Source organism: Pyrgilauda ruficollis, unplaced genomic scaffold (assembly GCF_017590135.1).
Source record: "Pyrgilauda ruficollis isolate IOZ18807 unplaced genomic scaffold, ASM1759013v1 scaffold9, whole genome shotgun sequence".
Lineage (NCBI taxonomy): Eukaryota > Metazoa > Chordata > Aves > Passeriformes > Passeridae > Pyrgilauda > Pyrgilauda ruficollis.
In genome coordinates, this window is record NW_024531043.1 from 13515861 (window position 1) to 13535875 (window position 20015).

At 45.7% G+C, this 20015-nt stretch overlaps 1 protein-coding gene across 2 annotated transcripts in view; it reads left to right on the top strand.

Moving 5' to 3' along the window:
• ADGRD1 (adhesion G protein-coupled receptor D1) overlaps positions 1-17787 on the top strand; it is a 109386-nt gene extending 91599 nt beyond the window's left edge. For both annotated transcript variants that reach the window (XM_041488936.1, XM_041488937.1), the window contains 4 exons: positions 13272-13398; positions 14592-14633; positions 16477-16569; positions 17203-17787. In XM_041488936.1, coding sequence (XP_041344870.1) covers positions 13272-13398; positions 14592-14633; positions 16477-16569; positions 17203-17298 — 358 coding nt within the window. In that variant the 3' untranslated portion in view covers positions 17299-17787. The remainder of the gene's footprint in view (positions 1-13271; positions 13399-14591; positions 14634-16476; positions 16570-17202) is intronic.
• Positions 17788-20015: the final 2228 nt, after the last annotated feature.

Genomic DNA, 20015 nt, shown 5'->3' on the forward strand with positions numbered 1-20015 from the left:
TAAGGGTTACTCCCAGCTGTTCATTTCCACAGAACGTGCTTGTCAGTCATGGAACTGCTGGAGCTCTCACGAGAGCTCTCCTGCCAAAGCCATCCCATCATCTCCTCCATAACTGAATCCCACCTCTTTGGGATGCCATTTGAGATTTTTTTTTATTTTTTTTTTTTAAATTTTTTTAATCTCCTTCCACAAGGAAGGTGTGGAGCAATTTGCAACCTGTAAACTGTTCTGAAAGTCTACAGGGGTTCAAAATCCATAGCACTAGAAAAACCTTTCTGTGCCTTTCTGGCTGGCAGATGTTTGCAGCCCTCAGAGACAGGGAGCACCTGCTTTGGTGTGCTCTAATGAAAAAGAAAAGAGCTTTTTCCATGTGCTGAAGGAGAGCCATCCATTAGACAGAGCAGTGTGACAGGCCAAATCTGCTTTCAGCAGCTCCTTTTCTTCACAATTTCTCACTGTGTGTAAGGAATCGTGTTCATTGAACGTGGCTTCAAGCAGCATGAGTGAGGCACCTCCTAGAAACTGCTGGAAGGAGGAGAGTTGACTGGCAACAAAGGAAATAATTAAAATGAAAGTATTAAGCAGTAACAACTAGTGAGCTGAAGTGCTACTGCCAATGACAATGTCTTCAACCTAATTAAATTTTTGGCTCATTGAATATGACAAATACAAATGCAGTTTGGGTACGTCCTTATTAGACTCAGGGTTTTAGACTAAAAATAACATGGGTTTGAATGTTGCCAATGAGGGTATTAATGAGGAAGTGCTAATCTTTCAGAGACCATAATGGCAGTAATGGGAGTGCTTTCTTCACTGCAGATGCTGAGAGTCACAGCTCTGCAGAAAGGCTCCCGGCCACGCTGTGATTGCTCAGGCACACTTTGGGAGGAGTGTTAAAAGATTAAAGGGATGTAAAGCATAGCTGCAGAGAGGAGGCTGCTCTGCAAAAAGGAGACAAGCAGGGACAAATAGAAACAGGCTTAAACTGATGAAAAAAATCAAATATCTTTAAGCTTCCTGTAGTGGGAGGGGAGTTGCAAAGCAGTGGGTCTGATTACCTGGGAGCAGCTGCCTTTGAGCAGCTCTCACGAGTGGTGGTACCCCTGCCTGGCAGGGCTACTTCTGCTCCAGGAGTGACAACCAGCCCTGCCTGAGCTGGGCCAGGTGGCATTGTGAGCCCTTCCACAGCTTGATTTTTGCTTGCTTGTGTCTTTCAGAGCCAGAGCTGTCCTTTGTGGGAAGAGTTTTCTGTCTGTCACTGCTCCTTTAGCAGGATTTGCTGCTCCAGGGCTGTTGATGCTGGCTCCAAAGGAGCAAGCAGCTCTGATACTTGTGCCTGCTCCTTTCTGTGTTAGGAAGGGCAGCAAGACTAAACAGATGGGTGCAAAATATACAGGGGAAACTTCATTGTTAAGAGGTGCTGGTTTTTCTGAGTATAAGGATAAACCAATTTTTATTAGAGATGCTTAGTCGTGTTTACTTTCACAGGTGAATGTCAGGATAGAATAAGGTTTATTAAAACCTGGTTATTAAATCCCTGTGATGAAACCTTGCTGTGAACACAGCAGAATCAGTGCTGAGGTGAAGGGTGTGAGAGAAGGGGCCATACCAAGCCACTCTCCAGCTGTTTATCGTCTTGTCTAGATGGGAATGTCCAGGAGCTTGTGTTGTACTTATTGACCTGTGGCTGGATCAATTTCTTGACTCCAGCCCAGCAATCCCTGCCAGACTCCAGGGGCAGTGGCTGCAGGTGTAATCTGTCCTCTGCAGAGCCTGGGGGTTCAGGTCTCCTCTCTTGAAGGCAAACCAGGATTTACACAGCATTTGATGAGAACAAAACTCTCTGCTGGCCCCATGCCCAAGGCTGGGTCACTCCTGATGGGTCCTTCGTGGCACACAAGGTCAAGGGTGTTGTTAACAAGATGGTATTGAGACATCTGAGAGCAGCACGTGGGGCTGTCACCCCACTGTCCCCTCCCTGCTGACAGAGTTCTCTGAAGGACTTGTCTCCTTTACTTCCAGAGTTAGAGCAACAGAAACTTTCAGCTTTTAAAAATCTATAGCTTTGAAGTTCACATTAATTTGTTTTTAAAATGTCCTGGCTGGATTTAGTTTTCCATCTTTTAATACTAGATTTTAAGCCATGAAAGTGCTGGTGGGAGGACGGGGCTGTGAGTCACAGCTTGGTGCCAGGTTCCAGAGCAACAATTAAATGCTGCTCATTCATCACAAAATGGGACAATTCCCTGTGAACAGCAATAACCTCAAGAGTTTGCTTGAACTGCTTCATTTACACCCTTGGCTCCAATTTATAATCCTGGAACTCTGTGTCAGCTTTATGCAGAATAATAAGAGCAAATATTACAGTTGTGGCATTGCAAAATAGAAATGTTATTTAAGCATGTGCCTCGTGTAGGGCTCTGGGCAACCTGTGGATCACTGCCCAGCCTGACACAGCTCCTAGGTGTGGCTTACGTATTTTCCCAATAAAGCACTCTGAAAATAAAATAAAATAAAATAAAATAAAATAAAATAAAATAAAATAAATGGAAAATACAGGTAATTACACTAAAGAGAAGATGCTCCCTTAGTATCAAAAACACTTTTAGGCTCTGAGGTGCTCTCTTGAGGTACCCAGTAGGAGGCAAGGCCCTGCAGTCCTGCCCCTCTCTCCTGGGTGTGCGTTTGAGACAGGAGACCAGGCAAGGGTGCAGGATTTATCTGCCACTGCTGCAGTGCAAGCTCATACGAGCCACTGCACAGAGAATCTCTTCTCCTCTCACTTTGTGTGCCTGACCTTGAGCCTTTGCTGGTGGCTGCTGCCGTTGCCATGGAAACGGGAGAAGATTGTTCTGTTGATATCGTTGCATAATGAAGGGTCACTGAGACTGTTGGGGTCAGGAGATCATTTTCAGAATTCAGCTCCTCAGGGGTGAATGCTATTCCACACAGATTTTCCTCATGATTTGACGTGATTGTTACTTTGTCATCCTCAATTAAAATAGGGGTTAACTGACTTCCAGTTAAACGGCAGAAATATTTGGCACACCAGAGATTCCTGGAGAAGGCTGCTTTCTCTGGGTGTTCCAGGGCTACAGAACCACCCAGCTGTGCAGCTTGTTGCCACTGTAGCTGAGGAGTGGTAAATGGCTGTGTAATTGTCTCTGACAGTTTTGAAATGCGTGTAGAACACAATCACATTTACTGGTAAAAGCCTCTGGTGATGGAGTTTTGAGTCTCTTCAGGGAGGAACTAGTTCAGAAGCTTTTTTTCCTCTTAAAAAGTTGTGTTTCTTCAAGGACAGTTTGAGAAAGGAGGAATTGGAGCCTGGGCCATTTTTGACAAGCCATGTTTTCTAGATTACCAATAATTTTTGAAGCTTGCCTCCAGTCTTTCCAAAAAACCACACTTTTCTTTAAAGCTCATACATGGAGCACAGGGTAGGGGCTACTTCATATTTTTAGCATATGGTGTGCCTGGTTTGACATCCCAGAGCAGGGAAAACAAAATTAATCATGGTGGGTTTTCACCACTGACTGCAGCTTTATAAGTCTTAAAAACAGGTGTGTAAACTGTGTTTCATTATAGTTATAATTAATTAAATGAAGCTAGCTCTATGTAATCCTGTGCTTTGGACAAGTCTTGACATTTTAGTGAAGAAAGGTCCCATCCACGTGATCCTCCTGGTCTGGCAAGGCCAGAGAGATGTGCACTGCCAGGCTCTGCTGCTCCCTTTGCTTCCCCCTGCCCAGCTCTTCTTGCAAGCTCTGCCCTTTGCTTTCCCTCTCTCTGAGCAGCTCTGTGTTTCCGCTGCACCCTCTCCTCCTCCCTGCCTGCCCTTCCTGAGCAAGCTGTGCCCTTTCCCACCAGGATTCATGGCAGTGCTTCCAGCCCAGCATTCCTTTTCCTGGGGAGGGGGAATGCTGTGGGGCCCTCTCCATGGCTGCATCATCTGGAAATCCCTCTGTGCCAGCACTGGGCCTGCCATCTCACTCTCCTGCCACCGAGAGCTTCACCACATGACATAACAGCCATAAAGAAGATTGAGATGGCTGTAAATGGAGCAGTAAGACTAATTTTCAGGCTGTTGTTTCAAGATGAGTTGCAGGGACGTACCCAGTTAGCAGCAGCAGGGGCTGGGCTGGTGCAGTGGTGCCTCACACGGAGTTTGCCTCAGGACAGGCTGCAGGATGTGCCACGGCATGGAGAGGGGCTGCACTGGGAGCTTGGAGAAGGGGGGAGCACTGGGGAGGTGCGGGAGCCGACTTCTTTGTCATCTAACCAGGGGCAGATGTTAAAGAAGAGCAGATCACACCAGCCTGCTCCACCCACAGGCAGCCTCTGACCCTTGGGGATTTGTGCTTCTCTGTCCTTGAGCAGACAGGGCAGGAGGTTCTGGGAGTGAGCTGCCACAAGCAGTGCTCTGTCCTGGGCCCGCAGCCCAGCTCTGTGCCAGGTTTTTGGGAGTGAGCTGCCACAAGCAGTGCCCTGTCCTGTCCTGGGCCCACAGCCCAGCTCTGTGCCAGGTTTTTGGGAGTGAGCTGCCACAAGCAGTGCCCTGTGCTGTCCTGGGCCTGTGGCCCCAGCTCTGTGCCAGGTTTTTGGGAGTGAGCTGCCACAAGCAGTGCCCTGTGCTGTCCTGGGCCTGTGGCCCCAGCTCTGTGCCAGGACAGGAATCTGGGGGACCAGGCCAGTTCCACACATGCAGAGTGCCCAGAGCAGCCAAGGCTGGACTGTCCTGTTGCTCCTGTTGACTTTACAACCATTTTTGTCAATTATTTGATACCTTTCACCTAGAGGCAGGACGATACCATGACCTGTTCAACCCAGGGCTGGCTCATGGCAAACTGGATATCTATGAAACCCAATCCTCCTGCTTAGCTTTTGTTGTCTGCTTGTGAGAACAGTGTTGCTCTTTTGTCTCAGTTTTGGAGAAAAACTGGCCCCTAATAATAGCATGGTATGTTAAGAAAACCCAAAAACAAAAAAAAGCCCTTACACATTAGAAAATTGCAATTTATTTTCTTTTAAAAACCCAAATGAATCCCTCCAGACTTTCTTGTCAATTTGCTTTTGTGAGACTATTAAGGAAAACCTGTCATGGAAGTGGGTAATATTTTCTTGTCTCTTTCCCCCCCCCCTTAGCTCTGTAAAGTAACTCCAGAATCTTTTGGGGAAGAACCAAACACTGTGGGAAATAGGCAAGTGAACATTTCTGCTCAAGAAAGGAATAAATCTTCACTATTGTAAGCACCAGGGCCAGTTCTTTTCCTTTTAAACTGCTTTCATTTTCCACATGATTTTCTAAGAATTTAATTATTTTGGCTTCTGGCCATAGTCATCAGCAAGCACTCCTGGGAAATTTGTTCTGTCATCCATTTCTGGAGTCTCATGCATTTTCAGCAGCCACATTTTCTGGATTTCCAAAAAGCGTAATCCGTGACTGAGACAAAGAGCCTGCCCATCCTGCCTGCCTGGCTGCTGGAGAAGTGAAACTGGATTCACCCTCCAGGAGTGTGTGTGCTGTCTGTGGTCGCTCTCAGCAGACCCGGAGTGCCTCCCTGGCGGGGAGATTCGTCCTGCACGCTCCTTGGGCAGTAGCTGTGGCACAGAGAACGCCTGTCCTGCCCCACTGGAGGTGCAGGTGGTGCTCAGGAGAAGAGAGCATGAAAGGGAGCACAGAGACAGCCAGAGCTGTGCAGATAAAAGCAGACATGCACAAGGCCATCCGGGGCAGGCCCCTCCAGGATGGGATTTCACTGAGGGCAGAGGAGCCCCTGGTGTCCTGGGGAGGAGGGCAGAGGCTCCCAGGGCAGGTCCCAGCCCCCTCATCCTCACCCATTTATCAGCACCCCTCCACTGCCTGTGGAGCACTCTTCTGCTGTGAGAATAACTCTCATTTCCTTTGATGACTTAATGGCAAAGTTCAGTGGAAAATTAGCTCTCACCTTGGGCTTGGGGATTGAGAAGCAGAGAGTGCTGTCTCAACAGCACTGCGGTGAGAGAATTAGTACCAAAAAATGCTGGAGGAAGGAAATGTAGGAAAGGAATGGTAAAATCTCCCTGCAAGTTCTGTTTCCCTGGGGAAGTCACAAACTCCTAAAATTCAGCTTGCAATGACATTATGTTTTAATTCTTCATACTTGTTTCTAATAACTTGCATTAAAGACAAGGAGAAGGATATGTTTTAGTTCAGTACTTAATTTTTGGGAAGTATTTTTTTTTTCTTTTGTGTTTTTAGAATCTGGAAGCCATGGAGGTGACAAGGGCTTTGATCTGTGGAAAGCCTTAGCAAGACAGGGATTCCTAAATCCCTGGTTGGGTGCTGAAGTCAGTGCTGCAGCCCCTGGAATTGCCTTCTCAGTATTAAAATTCCTAAGGTAGCTCCATTTCTGGTCATGGCCTTAATTTTGTCTGGCTTGATGGGGATTTGAAGTGAGACTTGAGTTTCAGTCCCTGCTCTACTGAATATTTAATATCAATTCAGCAATATTAATAAAGCAAGGATTAGGTAGGACTCCCCTCTCTCAGGGAGTGCCTTGTGACTAATCTGTGGAGCTCACCTTCTCTCTCTGAGCCAGACAATATTTAATTATTCAATATATAATTGTGGGACAGGTTCAACAGGCAAGAATGAGCATCAAGCAGGGAGTCAAACACTTTTCTGCAAAAGTGGAAAGTGCAGTCCCTTGGGCAAAAGCCTGATTTGAGCTCAGGCCTGTGTCCTGAGCAAATGCTGTGTCTTCTAAAGGCAGTTTGAGATTTTTGGGAAGGCGTGTGAGAGGTGAGGCTGCTTTGGCAGCATCTGCCTTCTTGTGAGGGTCTGTGGTGAGAGGGCAGACTGTTAAACACTCAGAGAAAGAACAATTCCACCTCCCTTCCCACTCAGGGAATAAAAATCAATCTGAATTTATTTGCTGTTGCAGCCTAGAATTTTTTTTCTGTAGCTACAATGCTTTCATTTAGCAGCCTCTTCCTGGGTTATAAATGACACCCACAAGAAAGCAATGATCTGAAGTGACTGTAAATGGTTCTTAGTCAGATTCACACCATTATTTTGAAAGCGCAAATAACATTTGGGAAATGGGAAATGGCCTCTGCAGTTATTAGTTTTGTCTTTTTTTCCCCTTTAATTTGCTATAGTTCTGCCTAGAAATCACCCAAGATTAGGTAAGCAACTGTGTATGTGCTGATTAAAGGACATGCCTTGTGCCAGCAGCCTGACTGCAGCCAGGACAGAGTGCAGGAGGAGGAGGAGGAGGAGGAGGAGGTACAGGTGTATTTGCAGGAATTCATGAGCTGCTGCTTGGAGTCAGGAGCAGAGGCAAAATCCACGTGTGTCCTTTTTGGATGGAAGTTCTCCCATTAGACCAAGGTGTCTGGCAGAGCCCAGAGCTGGGCTTTGTTCAGCAGAGCCCCCACAGCCCTGCTCTGGTGCCACTGCCATGCTGTGGGCGTGGGTGGCTTGCTGGGCTGGAAGGGGCTGGGGATTTGGCTCTGAGCCTGAGCTGTGGCTGCTCTGCTGGGCAAAGCTCTGCTCTGCTGTGCTGTGCCTGCTCTGCTGGGCAGAGCTCTGCTCTGTTTTGGCTGCTCTGCTGGGCAGAGCTCTGCTCTGCTGTGCCTGCTCTGCTGGGCAGAGCTCTGCTGTGCTCTGCTGTGCCTGCTCTGCTGGGCAGAGCTCTGCTCTGCTGTGCTCTGCTGTGCCTGCTCTGCTGGGCAGAGCTCTGCTGTGCTCTGCTGTGCCTGCTCTGCTGGGCAGAGCTCTGCTCTGTTTTGGCTGCTCTGCTGGGCAGAGCTCTGCTCTGCTCTGCTTTGGCTGCTCTGCTGGGCAGAGCTCTGCTCTGCTCTGCTGTGGCTGCTCTGCTCAGCAGCTCCAACACCCCCGGGCATTGCTCCAGCTAGAGAGGAGTTCTTTTCTTGAGGACTGCAAGGGAGCTCATTGCTCTAGATCCCAAGTGGACTCAGTGGCTCTTCATCAGCCCCGAAGATTGTTCTGTGTTTTTTCTGCCATTTGCTGCCTCGTTCCGTCAAACATGAGCTGTCACCATTACTGTTCCATTTGTCCTTTTGGTGCTGGTGGTACCTGCAGCTCTTGGTGTGGCTCCTCGGGGTGGGGAAGGAGCTGTGGGCAGCCCAGTGAGCAGCACAGAGCTCTGTGCTCTGCTCCTCAGGGCTCAGCAGGGACAGCAGCCAGCTCAGGAGACAGGGCTCCGTGTGAAAATCACTTTCATCCACAGCCAGAATTGCTACCTGTGGTTTCCCAGCATCTCTCTGACTTCCAGCTGAGGAGTGAGTAAATATTACTTGTAACAAACAGGAAACTGCAATTAAATTAATTTTTTTTCAGCCATAAGTCTGAAATGCTAGTCATGGTTTTGGGGATTTATTTATTTTTATATAAAACACAAAGGGTACTGCTGGAAGTGACTAGAGAGGAAGAAACAAGAGAGAAACTTCAGTTAAAAGACTTGTCTTGTTCTGTGAATTGTGGTGAAGGAATTTTGCTTTTTTTAGACAGTGTTTCCTCCAATGATTACATAATCTTGGCTTATGAGTCTGAATTTAGTTCTTACTTCAGCAGGCATCATGACAGAAAAGTGGATGTCAGAAGTCTTAAAAGGATTAGTGCTCCATATAGAACCAATAAAACTGATTTGTGAATTAGGGGTCCCCTCCACAGAAGTAATAAAGTTTTCTTTCTGCAAGCAGAGAAGTGTCTCCCTTGTAAAGGTGTCAGTGTGGTCGCTGTGCACTGCTGTAATACTGACAGAGCTCGGGGCAGGAGCAGAGCAGGGCAGAGATGAACTGAGGCAAGGCAGCAATCACAGCTGAGTGGAGCTGTTCCACACCAACTGCAAATACAACACCCTGCAAGGCCCAGCTGTGCTCTTGGAAAAGTGTCCCTGGTAACTTCAGCAACTGCAATGATTTTAGATGATGTTGCTAATGAAAATACACCTCAGAGGTGCTGAAGCCTGTGCTTCTGCACACCAGGGCTGCAGCACAGCTGAGGTCATTATCCAGCTCAGAAAACATCCCTTCCCCTGCTGATTGATTTCAGCTGGGTTAAAATGCTGCCTAACAGCCTGTGCCCCAGCAAGACACACAGAAGGCTTCAAAATCCTGGCCTGATGTGAGTGCTGAAACCAAAACAACTGAAAAAAGCCAGTTGAAGACATTTGGATGGGAAAAGAGCTCCATCAAGCAGGTTTAACTTCTCAGGAAATAGAATTCAACCCTAAGAACAGGAAGAGGAAAGGAAAACATTTTTTTTTCATCTGGAGATTGAAAGGGTGAGTGGATGTTAAATGGACAGCTTAGAAATTAATGGAGGAAGTGAATGCTGCTCTCAGCAGAGATGTCTGTGAAAAACTGATTGAGGATTTTCAAAGGAACTGGACTCTGGCCTTCTGCCAGAGGGGCTCAGCCACGGGTGCTCAGGTGAGTGGGACAGCCCCTGAGCTGCCAGGACCTGGCACAGACAGCCCTAGGCTGCCAGGACCTGGCACAGATAGCCCTGAGCTTGAGGGACCTGGCACACCTGCAGGGCAGCCCCTGAGCTGCCAGGACCTGGCCCGGGCAGCCCTGGGCTGGCAGGACCTGGCACACCTGCAGGGCAGCCCCTGAGCTGCCAGGACCTGGCACGGGCAGCCCTGGGCTGCCAGGACCTGGCACGGGCAGCCCTGAGCTGCCAGGACCTGGCACAGACAGCCCTGAGCTGCCAGGACCTGGCACAGACAGCCCTGAGCTGGCAGGCCTGGCACAGACAGCCCTGAGCTGCCAGGACCTGGCACAGACAGCCCTGCAGGCACTGCCCCAGGGCTCTGAGCCCCCAGACGTGAAGCCCTGCGGGGGGCTCCGGGTGGGTGCAGCTCCAGCAGCCTCGCAAGGCAGCTGAAGGGGTTTGGTGCTGGGGCAGAGCGTGAGCAGCCCTGAAGCACAGACAGCTCTCAGGTAGGCTGTGTACAGCTGATCGTAGTCCAAAGGCTTCTCCAGATGGTCTAGATGTAAAAATTTAATCAGACTCGAAGTATTTTTGTGTTTTCCAGAAGTTGTTTAGGTAACGACAGGTATGTACCTACAAAAAAAACCCAAACCCAGCAACTTGGCAACATGTACCAATAGAAAGGAGATTCTGTGCTGGATTTGCTTTGTTCCTAATGAATTAGTTCCAGGACTGATCCTTCAGTGTGTTTAGATGCAGAGACAAAATCTCACCAGACTTGGTGCTGTTGGAGTGCAGACAATGGCAATACCTGAGCTTTGAAAAGTGCATGTGAGAATCAGGCTGTTCATTGCCAGGGCATGGGAAGGGGCACTCAGGAGAAACGTAGCTGGCTGTTCTGTTTTCTGGCACATTTGGGCTCAAGAAAAAAGCTTCTAGCAAGGTTTATGATGTCCTGGTGGGGCTGAAGCACAGTACCTGCAGAGTAAGCACAGCCCCTGCCCCAAATTATTGCTTTATGTCACCAGTTTTATGGACAATATAAAGCTCCATTGATGCTAGTGACTATTTTTTTTAGGTTGCACAGCATAAGTCGTGCATGGGGAGGTATTCCTTCTCCAGAAACATCTATTTGATTGTGCTCTATATCTTAGTGTACCAGAACTAATCTACTAAAATATTCATGTAGCAAAGAAAAACTGGAACAAAAAGAAAAGATAAAGTATGTGCAGTGTGTCAGAATTAATGCACCTAGTGGAACATTAACTTTTGTATTTCTAGAATTTTTTTAACCTTGCTACCTTAATGGCATTCTGAAGCAGCATTTTACAGTTAGTACTTTTCTTTTTTAAAGTTAAAATATTAAAATAGAATAAGGGTAGGAAGGGGAGGGATAAGTGGAAGAAGACAAAAGAGCTCCAGGAACTGTAGAGCTGGGTCCTTTGATTGGTAGGTAAAGCTCATAAACACCTTGAATTAATAATTTCCTACACAGAATGAAATTCCAAACATGTAAGCAGAGAAGGCTATGCAATAACTAGGGAGAAGTTTAAAAAAGTCTTACTGAGACTTAAGAGAATCATAGGCAGAGCTGACCCACAATCTTAAATGAATTTCACCTTCACATGGCTGCTTTTCTAAATGAGTGTGCATGAAACATTCATACTTTTGCATGGAAAATTCCACATCTGGATTGTATTTTCATTTTAGCTATGGAATTCTGCTGCACATGTGCTGAACTTTGGGATTGATGAAGAGCCATTTTTATTAAAACGTGATTTTTAGAATTATATGAGTAATTTGCAATATTAAAGGCTTCTGGAAATCTAAACTCTAAGAATGGTTTTGAAAATACTGAAAATTGACTGCCTGACTATTCTGCCCCCAGCTACAAATCAGATGAAGCCATTTATGCTCTGACTCAAAGGGAAACAATGATAACATTTTTGGCAATGAAACAGTTGGGGAAAATTATATTCCAAACTGAAAATTTTATGAAACCAGAGAGAACAAAAGAGAAAAAGAAAACGAGGTGGTTTGTGGTGAAGGCAGTTTTACAAGAGGAGCTGTGCTGGGTGTACCAGCCCCTGCTGGTTCAGCTGCAGAGGGTTAAACCCTGAACCCTCCTGGCTCTGGGTGTGCCTGGTCCATCCCTGGGTGTTCAAACCCTGAACCCTCCTGGCTCTGGGTGTCCCTGGTCCATCCCCAGGTGTTCAAACCCTGAACTCTCTCAGGCTCTGGGTGTCCCTGGTCCATCCCCAGGTGTTCCCTGGCCTGCCCAGCTCCTGATCCTGCACACTGCATTTTCCTGAGTGCTCAGTGCCATTTCACAGCTCTTCCTGCACAAAGTCCATGGCAAGAGCTGTTCTGCTGGCAGCTCCCCAGTGCAGCATATTTTATCTTAGAGTTTGGGGGGGATCTTTAATCCTATCAGACAAAAAAAAACCCCAAAGCATCTTTGATTCGCAAAAATAAACTTTTATAAGTTGTTTAAAAATTGTATCTTTTAAAATGCATTTTAAAATTTAAATAGGACCTCAAGCTTTAAGATATTCCTTCATTTTCTGTCTGAAAAAATTCCTTGAAGAATTAAATTGAATTGTGCCGAAATATTAATGGCTGAGCATACAGAGATGTGAATCAATACACAAAAAACCCAAACCAGAACAGGAAAAAAAAATCTAGATGCTTCTCTGTCCCAGATTTCCCTATAAACTTCATGGCACACTTTTAGTTGAGGATATAATGAAGTGTGTGTTCAGGTCACTGAAATGAACAAGATATCTTGTCTCTAGGTTTAATTAAAAGATTTCTTCATTGAATTGTGTGGTACAAAATTATAATTTGTTTTGTGTTTGCTGTAATTACAGCAGCCTCCTGTCAGGCAGCTCTGTGCATTCCTCTCAACGTGGGCTTTAATCTGTACGAGGGGGCACGAGGCACAAGGACATTAATCTCCCTGAAACAGCTTTTTCCCTTGCATAGGTTCCCACCTAAATAGAAATCTGATAATTTCTAAAAAACATGGTTTAGCAAGCAGGGACTTTTAGTTTCTCACTACCCCTGTTTCTTTTCTGCCCCATGGCTTCTCTATCTGTAATTGTACCATAGACTGAACTAACTGATGTTTTAAACTATTTGATAAATCTGCATGAATCCCAGGGGCTGCAACAGGAGCTCAGTAAGTGTTTGTAGTGCTGGAAATTGGGATTATTCTGCCTTCCTGGCACATGCTGCAGAGGGGGACTGGTCCCTTTTCGTGCTTTTCCTGCTAAAATGGCTCTGGGCTGGCCAGGAGGAGGAGTTTGTCCTTGGAGAGCTGGCACTGAAAACTGCCTGGGTGTGCCAAGGTTCACCTGCTCCTGCTTGGAATTGCTGCTGGCTCGAGGCAGCAGTGCCTCGATGGCAGAAGGGTTTGCCCCTGGCCTGAGGAGCTCTCTGGGTGGTCACAGAGTGGGTCACAGCTGTGACCTGTGCAGGGCTCGCTGCTCTTTGCCTCCTGCACTTGGCTGCCCACTCACAAACTGCTCGGGACACTGAAGAATGACTGCAGTGTTTTTGTGACCATCTCTCAGATCTCCTTCCCTGCTCCCTCAGTTCCTGACTCACCATCTGTATTTACCCTGTGTGATACCAATGTTCTGTTATCCCCATTTCCACAGATGAAAAAATAATTAACATCTTTCACATTAAAAGAATTTTATAGTAAGGAAAAGTTCCACCTGCTGCCTTGCTGCCAGAACATAATTGATAAACTCCTTGGTGTGGAGGCTGACATTTCTTTAATGATCTCACCACAATTTCCTATTTCCATTTTCTCCTACAGACTAACAGCTAAAGCTGTGGCTGTTCTCTTACCAATCCTGGGGAGCTCGTGGATCTTTGGTGTTCTGGCTGTCAATGCCCACGCTTTAGTATTTCAGTATATATTTGCTGTTTTTAACTCACTACAGGTAAGTACCTGGTGGGGAAATTTATGGTAACAGGAGTGCTTCTGAGATCCAATTAAATGGATCATTAGTAATGCATTCACATGTTTGTTTGCTGCATTTTATTCTGTGTTCCTTCCTCTGTCTTTTAATTCTGTGCTAAGCCCAGAGTGCTGGCAATTGCTTGTCTTTGTTTGAACAGAACTTGTATCCCACTCCTTAGAGTTTCCAGTAGCAATAATTAAATAAATGAGACAGCACTGAGCTTCAGAAATGAAATGAAATTCATTCTTGCAGCACTGTGTACCACAGGCAGGATCCTTCAGTAGAGATACCAGGCCAATTTTTCAATGCCAATTTGAGGCTTCGTTACTGAGACTAAATGAAAGCAAACAGAAGTTTATGGGAAAGATCAAAAGTGGAGCTATTCCCTGTGCTGTACAGAACTCCTGCATGCAGGAAACTCAGCTCTCATCTCCTTGGCACAGCAATCCAGAAAAGCAGCTCTGTCCAAGGAGGAATGTAAACATCTGCTTAGCTTTAAGCAGACATTTCAGTACAGCCATAGCCCTATAGGCATGTTACAGTTCTTTCCCAAACAGTGTTACAAAGAGGAAGGAAAAACAATCTCCTGTAAATCCTGTCTTGTCTTGGAAACAAACAGCACTATGGATACAAAAATAGTGAAACAGGGTTCTTGGTGCTGAATACTACTGCCAGGAAAATAAAATTATTTTGTGAGGGAAAGGGATTTTCACTTTGCATTGGACTTTTCACTTTGCATTGGACTAAAAGCCCAAAGATAGCAAAATTCTGCCATGAAAATTCTCCTGGTGCTAATACCTTGCTTTTGTAACCTGAAAAATCCTGATCTGGCATTTCCCTAAGAGCATTTCCCTCTTTGCAACCACAAACAAAAAGTTCTCTTGTTGGCATGAAACAAGAATTTCTGCATATTTTCAGCCAGATTTTTCCTTTAGTACAGCAAAGTTTAGGAGTTGTTTTTTTTTACAGGAATAGTTCCAGACAAGCCCCACAGTCACCTAATGCTGCAGGTTTCTCCAGGTTCACTTGGGACTCCCTGGTTTAGTGCACTCTGGTATTTATAGGGCTCCAGCTGCCTGATGCCTGTTCTGTACAAACTGAGAGAAACACACTAGGAAACATTTGATTTTTCACAGCCAGACCTCACCCTTCTCCCTTTTTTCTGTTTTCAGGGGTTTTTCATGTTCCTGTTTCACTGTCTTCTGAACTCAGAGGTATGTAACCAAATGGTGTTAATAAATCAGGTGTTACCAGATTCAAAGAACATAAGTGTGGAGCAAGAACAGACTTTCTGTGTTATCACTGCCTGCTGTGTCACTGATTTCCTTCTTTTAATTAATCCATGGCTCTTCTGGCTCTGTGACTTGCAGCATTTTTACCCATGCTTGACTTTTTGTTTTAATTAGCATGAGAAAGGTCTGAAACACAGAACCAAGATAAGAGGAGCAGTTCAAGAGTCAGGAGAGAAGCTGAGAGAAGCTGTCCTGAGAGCTGGAGGGGCTGAGCAGGCCCAGGCTGCACTGTGAGGAGGAGATGCTCCAAAAGTGGGAGCAGGACTCACTCTGGCAGTCCCTGCTGGGGGCTCTGTTACAGCTGCAGCCCCAGGGAGGAAAATAAATATTATTCTCAGCCAAACATACTTCTGGATGTTGCTCATGCAATCCTTAATGGGAAACCACACTGAGTAGAAGATTTTCCAGGTATTTTTCTTGGCAGGAAGTTCAGGTGTTCGTAGGGGACTGAGGCATCTTTTTGTATTAAGGCTGCATTAGAGCAGCTGGGATAAAGCCAAGACAAGGCTGATGTAAATTTGGCTTGCAGCATCCTCTCCTCCCATGGCAGATAGCAGAAAATGCCCAGGAACAAGTATTACTGAAAGAAATGGTTTTTACAAAACCCACTGCCAGGGCAAGGCTCAGTGGAGACCCTCGTAGCTCTGGCTCTCCACAGATCTTTTTCCTGGATGTTAATGAGTAGTTCTGCCCCATAACCTGCTGCTGCTTCCTGTGCAACAGCAGCACTCCAGCTCTTCTGTAGAGAAATTATTATTTATTACTGTTTGCCAACCCAGAGCATTCACTGATGTGGTCTCTGCCAAAATCAGTTTGGAGAGTCAGGTCTGACTCTGGAACTCTTGATCTTTATTGAAATCAACTAAAATTAAGCAGGCAGGTTAAAGGCAGGGAGGAGGAAAAATATTTCTTTATTCTATTCTCCCCCAGGCTTAGAAATCTTCAAGTTTCAAATATTTTATATCAAAAACAAATATTTGAATTGCTGTTATTTTTTCTGGAGCCTCATGAGAAATTAAATTCAGAAACTTTTCAGAATTTATATCCTCAAAAACCACACAGCTGATGTGAGCTGTCATTTTGGGAGAGCAGGTCCTACTGGCCCCTTCCCAGGCTGTGCATATCTAAAATACTCCTTTAGCTAAACAGCAGGAATTGTTCCTGAGAATTTCTTTCTGAGAAGTAAAACTCAGATATTGTAAAGAAACATCCATAGACTGGGTATAGCAGTGGCTGGGTGAAAAAGGGCTTTATTCCCAGGGCACCCAGACAGAATTGCATTGGTATTATAAAAGTCACAGGAGAATGGGCCCAGGTGTCCTTGATCTCCACAGCAGTCACTTCCAGCCATCAGTCCTTGACAAGTCTCACCTACTTGTCTCACCATCTGGTTTTCACTTGGTGAAGAACATGGCTCCATCTGCAGGGAGCTTACCCAGCACCTCTAAGTGACTCAGTTTACCAGGCTGGCAGCTGCTCTGTGTCCTGGTGGCCCCTGCATCCTTCAGGGCTGTGTGAAGCCCAGGAGAGCCTGCCTGCATGGGCAGCTCCTGCTCCAGCCTGGGGCTCTGTGTTCAGCTAGGAAATGTGCAAGTGTCCTAGTGAAAAGTCCATGAAGGCAAAGAAAAGTGTAGGGGTGGATTGTTTGTTGTTTAATAGCACAGTGACATTTGTGTGGAGGAAGGAAAAAGGGGAAATGATTGCAGGCTGCGCCTGTGAAAATAAACACAACTTTTTCAGCTGGTTTCACTGTTTTTTGCCAAAGGTTAGAGCTGCCTTTAAGCACAAAACCAAGGTCTGGTCCCTCACCAGCAGTTCAACACGCAACATCAATGTGAAGCCCTTCAATTCAGACATTGTAAGTATTGCTCCTCTTTTCCCCCTCCTGTATTTGAGTTCCACATTAAATTCTGTTGGAAAGAACAAAGCAGGCCCATGGGTATTTTTAGCACCAGCCTAATGCAAAGTGCAGGCAGGTGGAACCAGCAAGCATGAAGTTGCAGCTTCAATATTTGTTTTGAAAGCAAAGGACAAAACTCTGCTTTCTGGGAAACCATCAAATAAAAGCAAACAGCTTTATGAGCTCTGGATATGGTTCAATAAGGTTGTTCCCCCAGTTGCAATGGACTTCTGCATTCCAGCAGCTTTTTGGCAGTGTGTTGCTCTGATGATGGTGGCTCTCTGATAGGGCATTCTTGCTCTTAAGCCAACATGTGAATATCCTTTTCTAGCTCTCCTTAGAGTGTCTTGAGACACAAGACATTTGTTTTTATAAAGAACCAGACATCTGAAGTGATAGGTGTTATTAAGTGATCGTTGCCAATCACCTCAGATCCTGGCAATAACTGTTTAAGAATCCTTTGTGGCATATGCTCTCAGGACCCTGTGACAACACTGTAATGCAAATAGATGCTTTCAAGCTTTTATTTCATCGGCAAGAGTGGCTTGGCAAAATAAATAAATTGATCTTCTATACTATTTTATTTTCCAGATGACTGGGAACAGGCCAGGCACAACTCCCACGAAGCTGAACACCTGGGATAAAAGCACCAATTCAGCAAACCGCATTGATTTATCCGCAGTGTGACACGAGCAGCAGCTCCTCTGAGGAAATCAAGCCATACATTCAGGACCTCTGACACCGTGTCCAGCTGTTTCTCACTGCCAGTAACAGTAGAAAACTGGGTTTTTAAATCACTGCCTAATGAATTGGGAACTGCCATACTGTTTTGTTGAGTAAATAGCCCTCGTTGCTTGCCTTCAAAACTGTAATACGTTCTAGCACTTGGCTATTAGCAATATCTGTAAAAATGACCAGCACAAATATACACTGGATGATACATTTTGTCAGCAATGATGAAAACACTAGGTATGCAAGGAGGGCTTATTGCTCCCTGAATCATTCCAGCTCCCAGAACTGAGGGAAAGCAACATACCTCTGTAAAGATGGATTTTTATGCTCTAAAATGAAATGCTTCCCATTGTGACGTTGTAATGAGACTATTCCAGACTTCCTGTGCTCCCTCTGTTTACATTTTTTTACCTTACAGAGTTATCAAAGTGAAGTTGGTTCCAAGTACACGGTATGGTGTTTATCTAAGTGCTGCAAGGAAGGCAGGCCTTGAGGGAGAAGCAGGTTCCAGCTACCCCACTCCCCAAGGGGGTGTGGGTGAGCAAAGCTGAAACCACATAAACAGCACCTGTGAGGTGTAAATCTCCTGGATGTGGCCTGTCAGTATTTTAGCCCCTCCTGTTGCCATGTTATCATCAGAGGTAAACCGGCTGTGGCTGTCCTGGAGCAGCCCACAGCTCCTCTGTTGCTGATCTGTGTCTGCTGACACATTGCCATACAAATTACCCAATTATTCCCCTGCTTTGCCTGCAGCTGGGGGATGCAATCAACAACTCTCTGTCGAGTGCATTTTGCAACCTCACTGTGCTTCTAGAAACCAGGACCCGGCGCTGTGACTTATCTTGCTCCTTTTACTGGTCATTTTGAGACACTGAACTCCTGCCACAAAGATGTAACACACTGATCTACTGTGAAGACAGCCAGCTGCAAACAGCTCCGTGTATTGTTTCCTGCAGACAGCTTTTAAGCAGGGCTCTGCAGTCTCTTTTGTGGTTTTAGACTCTGCTCAGCATTTAGTAGCTTCTGCTTTAGTACTGCCATGAACTATCTTTAAAGAGGAAAAACACTGTGATTTTTCTTCTGAGCAGTGTTTTGTAGGCTCTCAGAGTGGTGTTTGGAGCACGAAGCAGGGCCACCCCAGCTGTGCACTGGAGCCAAGCCAGTTTAACCCCTGGCCAGAGCCCTGGGGCATCCCGGATTGCCCAGGTGAGGCTCTGCCCGGGGTGGCTTTGCAGCCACAGCTGCTGTCCCCAGCTGTGCCCTGTGCAGCAGCCCTGCCGGGAGCAGCAGGGAATTCTGTCCTGATCCCCTGGCTGCCAGAGCACTGCAGAGCACACGCAGCTCTTCAGCCTCACCTCTTGTAAGATGTTTTGTGGGTTTTTTGTTTCTTTTTTACCTTAATTAAAGGTGTGTGTATTCAGCAGCTCAGACCATTCCTGGTCCCAGGGAATGTGCTATTTGTTTCCAAGAGAAAAGGTATTTACACTCTAATATGCAGAGTGGAAATTTTCTATTGCATAGTAAATTTATCAAAAAGTAAAATGAAAGTAAATTGATTTTTAGGAACAGGAAATACTCACCAATTATGATGGAATTTAGTTAAGTGTTTAATCCAAAAGACATGGAATTTAAAGTTTAGAAAACCTCAATGCATTTAACTTCTATTTGATCCAAATCAAGTTTTGTCCCTATTTCCTTCCTGCACTAAAAGAAGGATCTCTTTCAGTTTGGCCCAATCTTTCCTGCCTTTTCCCCTTCCTAGCCAAGACCTGTTGTGTGATCCCCAAACTGGAAGCCCAGAGTCCACCCAAGCGTGCTCAGCTTACAGCTCAGAACATTCTACAGAAATTATTTTAGTTGCACCAGATGTGTGCTGGATTCTGCAGCTGGAGCAGAACTGCACATCACACATTCACAGGCATGAAGTCCACAGGCTTTGGTCTCATGTTCCCTAATGCTAAATATGACAGCTAACTCCAAACAGAGGGTCAGTAAAAGCTGAATATGTAGATGGCTGCGTCTTTATTTTGGCTTTTCTGTATGGTTTTCTCCTCACCTTTTCTGCATTGCTGTGTCTTACAGCTGTGCAAATATATGGGCTTTTCTTGGCCTGAAAATGATTTTTTCCCCCAAAAGACCCTGTAGACAGAGCCCTTGGAATGTACAGAGGAGATGGAATAGAGGAGTTCTGTGATAACAGTGTTCAGCGTTTGTGTTGTGTGCAGAAAATGTATTTAAGCATATTTTTTATACTGGACCATGTGAGTTCTTTTGGTTTTGGTTTGTTTCTTTGGTTTGTTTTTGGTTTTTTTACACTGTGACCACAAATATAGATTGAAACCCTCCTTGATCATTTTCTAATCATTGTATTATAGCACAAAGTTCTGTGAATGAACCAGACAACATATACAAGCCTTTTTTCTTTTTTTTTTTTAATCTTAATTTTTAAAAGTATTCCCCTCTGCACAATTGTCATTACCTGCATTTCCTCCTGTGCTGCATTGGTCATTTTGTCCCCAGGCAAGAGACTCCCCAGTGACACTGCAAAATGGCAGCGCTACAAAGGGCTGCATCAGTTTTTCACCCAGGTGTGCTCTGGTTTAAAATTGTTCACCAAAACTGAGCCAAGCATGCAAACGTGTTTAGATTTACACTTTTGCTGTGAGGGAGCA